The sequence below is a fragment of the Ananas comosus genome, unplaced genomic scaffold (genome assembly GCF_001540865.1).
Source record: "Ananas comosus cultivar F153 unplaced genomic scaffold, ASM154086v1, whole genome shotgun sequence".
Taxonomy (NCBI): domain Eukaryota; kingdom Viridiplantae; phylum Streptophyta; class Magnoliopsida; order Poales; family Bromeliaceae; genus Ananas; species Ananas comosus.
Window position 1 is genome coordinate 2,291 of NW_017891284.1, and position 5,043 is coordinate 7,333.

The 5,043-nt window shown below is 43.0% G+C and overlaps 1 protein-coding gene across 1 annotated transcript; it reads left to right on the plus strand.

Moving 5' to 3' along the window:
- Positions 1-383: 383 nt before the first annotated feature.
- On the plus strand, positions 384-1,723 carry LOC109704808 (the record flags this gene model as incomplete). The annotated part of the gene is made up of 2 exons (XM_020225594.1): positions 384-637; positions 1,277-1,723. Coding segments are annotated over 2 exons (701 nt in total), but the record flags the coding sequence as incomplete, so codon positions are not given.
- Between the last annotated feature and the right edge of the window lie 3,320 nt (positions 1,724-5,043).

A 5,043-nucleotide genomic window follows, 5' to 3' on the forward strand; every position in this document is an offset into this window, starting at 1 on the left:
ATAATTTTTATTATTTTCGAAGATTATTTTATTATTTTTTAAAATAAAAAAATATTTTGGTATAAGTTAGGATAACTGTAAATTTACGATTAAATATTCTAGAAAATATTCTTAATAGCATTTGGATAAAAAGTTTAGAACGATGTCTAAATATGTTTGAAAAAAATAAAATAATTAATTTATATCAATATATTTTGTATAAAAATATTTAGGCTAATTTGTATAAAAAATTCACTAATTTTGGGCTTTTGCAAAAGTGGGTCATATTTTTCGATTTTGCAGATTCGTTCCGAATTTTCAGCAAACTGACCAAAATACCCTTATACCTTTTTCTCTCTCCGCTTTTTTTTTTCCTCTTGTTCTTTTTTTCTTACTCTTCCCAGAGAGCGGCGGAGGTAGGGGCGGAGGCGGCCCACTTCGATTTTGTCCGGCGCATCCTTACCCTTGCCTGCTTTCCTTGCCTCTTACCCCACCGAGGCTGCGCTGCGACTTTGTTTTTCCCCCTCTCCGACCCTCCTCCACCGCCTCCGACGACAACGCCTCTCACGTCCTTCTCGCCCTTTCCCTTTCCTTCCTCCTTCACCTCCTTCGCTGCCTCCCACAACAACGCCTCTCCGCCGACATCGGCGTCGTGGAGGTCATTGCAGCGCTGCAGCCTCGGAACGGGGGGTCTTTAGCGGCGTCGTCGCCGGCGTCGTGGCCGTTGGCAAAGAGGCGTGACAAAAAAAAAATATAGAAGAAGAAAGAAGAAGAAAAAAGAAAAAAAATAAAGATAAAAAATTATATAAAAAGAAAGAAGATAAAATTACACTATTAAAATAAGATTACACTGTTTTAATAAAAATTACACTATTTGATATAAAAATTACACCCTTTTGAAATAGATTTTATACACTTTAGACTAACGTTGCACTATTTAGAAAAATTTTGCACTATTTTTTTTTTCTTTTCTTTTTTTTTTTCTCTTCTACTTCTTCCGCTGCTGCCTCCCGCCCGCCCGGCCCGAGGGATTAACCGGTGGGGGTAGCCACCATTGACCGGGGAGTATAGTAGAGAGAGAGAGAGAAAGAGAGAGAGAGAGAGAGAGAAGTGTGTGTGTGTGTGGTGTAGTAAAGAGCGGAGCTTTAATTTACATTAGTGTTCTTATAACACAAAGGCCCTCGCACAGGAGCTGCTGCATCAAAAATTAATGGCGCTTTCACACTTTATTCCATTTCATTAACTCCGAGTTTAGTCGAGAGATTTTATTTTAGAAATTTTTTTTTTAAAAAAAAAGTGTAAAAACTACGATGGCACCCTCGATGCCCTCGACGCCCTCCGCTGCAGCGAGTTCATGCCGGCCGACGACGACGCCCTCCGCTGCAGCGAGTTCATGCCGGTCGACGATGACGCCCGCCGCTGCGGCGATTTCACGGCACCCTCGACGCCCTCCGCTGCTCCGCCTGCGACTGCCATCGCAACTTCCACTGCAAGGGACCCCTCGCTCTCCTCCGACCGCCCCCCCCCCACCCCCTCAGCCGCCCCGCATCCCTACGCGACCCCCATCACCCCCAATTCTCCCCTTACTACCGCACCCCCGCCGGCTACCTCCACCCCCACCAGCTCGCCGCCGCTGCCGACGCAGCGCCACAAAAGCCCGCTCTCACGTGCGATCGGCAGCGGCGGCGGCGCATCCGGGGCAGCTGGCGTTACCTTCGAGCTCTTGGGGCCACAGCAGGAGTAGGGAGGAGGGCAAGGACGGGGGCAGGGGCGCGGGCGGGGGAGGGTCGACCTCGGTGCTGGAGAAGACCTCAGGCCGGGCGGGCAGGAGGGAGAAGCGGAAGAAGAAGAAGAGAAAAAAAAAAGAAAAGGAAAAGAAATGGTGCAAAATTTTCCTAAATAGTGCAACGTTAGCATAAAGAGTGTAAAATCCATTCCAAAAGAGTGTAATTTTTATATCAAATAGTGCAATTTTCATTAAAACAGTATAAACTTGTTTTAAAACAGTGTAATTTTATTTTAATAGTGCAATTTTATCTTCTTCTTCATTCTTATATAATTTTTTATCTTTATTTCTTTCTTCTTTCTTTTTCTTTCTTCTTCTACAATTTTTTTTGGTCGCGCCTCTCCGCCAACGGCCACGACGCCGACGACGACGCCGCTAAAGACCCCCCGCTCTGAGGCTGCGATGCCGCAACGACCTCCGTGACGCCGATGTCGGTAGAGATGCGTCGTCGTCGGAGACGGCAGAGGAGGCAAAGGAGGAGGGAGAGGGAAAGGGCAAGAAGGGCGAGAGAGGCGTCGTCGTTGGAAGCAGTGGAGGAGGGTCGGAGAAGGGAAAAAAAAAAGTCGCAGGCCTCGACGGGGTTGGAGGCGAGGAAAGCGGGAGGTGCGCGGGCGAGGGTAAGGATGCGCCGGACAAAACCGAAGCAGGCCGCCTCCGCCTCCGCCTCTGCCTCCGTCGCTCTCTGGGAAGAGTAAGAAAAAAAAAACGAGAAAAAAAAAAAGAGGAGAGAGAAAAAGGTATAAGGGTATTTTGGTCAATTTGCTAAAAAATTGTACTGAATCTGCAAAATCGAAAAAGGTGGCCCACTTTTGCAAAAGCCCAAAATTAGTGGATTTTTTATGCAAATTGGCCAAATATTTACTAAGTTATTTTATGTAACTAGTCATAGTACACGTGCAATGCACGTCACATTAAATCAAATAAAATTTATATTTATATTTTAAATTTCAATAGTTATTGATGGTACGAGTCTATTTATCAAATTTTTTTTAACTTTAATTTATTTTCGGATAAGTTTATATGTTTTTAATTTAGTTACACTATAAATACTTTTCATATTTATTTTATAATATACAATTATTTTAAACGTGTATACAAATTTTAAAATTTGAATTAATTCTAAATTTTAAGTTAATGAATTCACATTAAAATTTTTGAACAAAATTTACAATTTAAATTAATTTTGACAATGTGCCGGCGCCGGTGATGTCGAGGTGACAATGTGCCGACGCCAGTGATGTCGATAAGGAGAACGATGACGATGCGCCGGTGCCGGCGATGGGGACAAATGAAAAAAGATATTAGTAAAAAATATTTGGAATATTTGAGAAAAATATAGATAAAAATGAAAAAAAGATATTACTAACAAAATATATATTTTATATTTATAAATATATAAAAATAAATGAGAAAATACTAAAAAAAAAAATATGCTAAAATAGTATAAAAGCATATTAAAAAAAAATTCAGTTTAGATCAAAATACCTCTCCAAATGTGGCGAAAGTGGCGAAGGTGACAATATGCCGTTGTCGGCGATAACGATGACGATATGCCGTTGCCAATGTATAAATGTAAATAAGAAAATATTAAAAAATAGATATACTAAAATAGTATAAAAGCATATTAAAAAAAAAAATTCAGTTTAGATCAAAATACCTCTCCAAATGTGGCAAAGGTGGCGAAGGCGACAACACGCCGGTGTCGGCGATGACGATGACAATATGCCGGTGCCAGTGACGGGGACAAATGAGAAAGGATATTAGTAAAAAAAATATTTGACAATATTTGAAAAAAATACCGGTGAAAATAAAAAAAGATATTACTTAAAAAAAATATACTGATGATTTGCGCAATTAATGTGAGAGATAAAAAGTCATGAAGATGCACACTTATTAGCATTTAAAAATCTTAAAAAGTAAAACAAAGTATACAAAAGACGAATTGGGTAGGAAATTATATTATGACACATTAAAACTGTGGCGAAGGTGACCGAGAACGACGATGAGGAACGAATAAAATGTTACTAAAACAATATATTTGAGAAAACGTATAGTGAAAATGAAAAAGGATATATTGAAAATGAAAAAGGATATACTTTATTATTATATTTAAGAAACGTATAGATGGAGATGAAAAAGTATTAAAATAAGATATACTTTATGTATGGATAAGTATTATACTTTATGTATGGATAAGTGGCTGCTGTAGAGTCCTCCACGTGAGCTGTGTAAACTCTGCCACTCGGAGCCTGCTGTCGCCGCTCAGCCTGACGCGGCACAGACGATCTATCCTCCTGGCGGAAACTCGGTGCTGCTCCAAAGGACTGCTGGGATGCCGGCTGCGCTGATGTAGTGGATGGTGCTGGTGATGCTGCACGAGGACAAGCTGACCTCATATGCCCGCGCTGACAACAAGTGTAGCAACGACCCTCTCTCTGCTCGCACTGTTCGAAGAACCACGACCCTGAGAGCGTGATCGTGGAGGTCTCGGCGGATGCCTGCTGCTCGACTGTGTGACACCCCAATAGTCCCACATCGGATGGGAATGAGGTTGTCATTGGGTTTATAAGAGACTTAGACACTAGTAATAAAAACTGGGCTTAAGCATTTTGGGCCGGTGGTTGGGCCCAACGAGTTATTGTTGCTAGTGGGCTGGGTCGTTACAGACTGTCCAGCATCATCTTAAAAGAGGCGCTTCCTGTTATGACTCTGCTCCACAGCCTGAGTCCTCTCCCAAATGGAGGCATCACCCCTCTCCACCCAAAGAGCATGCTTCATCGACGCGTCCAAGGTCCTCAACCTCTGCGCCTGCACCAATCGGAAGATCTCGGGTCTCAATCCCTGCTCGAATAGATAGACTCTATGCGCCTCATCCCTGGCCACGAACGGCACATAGTTCAAGAGTCGAGTGAACTCTCGAATGTACTCTTGGACTGTCCGCTCGCCTTGCTGAATCCTGTTCAGATCCTCCTCGAGTTTTTATTTCACGCTATTGGAAAAATACATCCCAAACAGCATTCCATAGAACTGGTCCCACTTCAGCTACAATGCCACTAATCCATTGTCTCGTCTCACCCCCCTCCACCAGGCGTGAGCATCGCAGCTAAGCAGTGTACTCCCAAAGACACCTGCTCTCTCTCAGGAACGAACAGATCCTCGAACAGTTTCTCCATCGTACTGACCCAACCCTCAACAACGCAGGCCTCAGTGCAACTGCCATCGAAGGTCGGCAGATCAAAACGGCGGAATCGAGCCAACCTCTCTGTCATCCGCTCCTG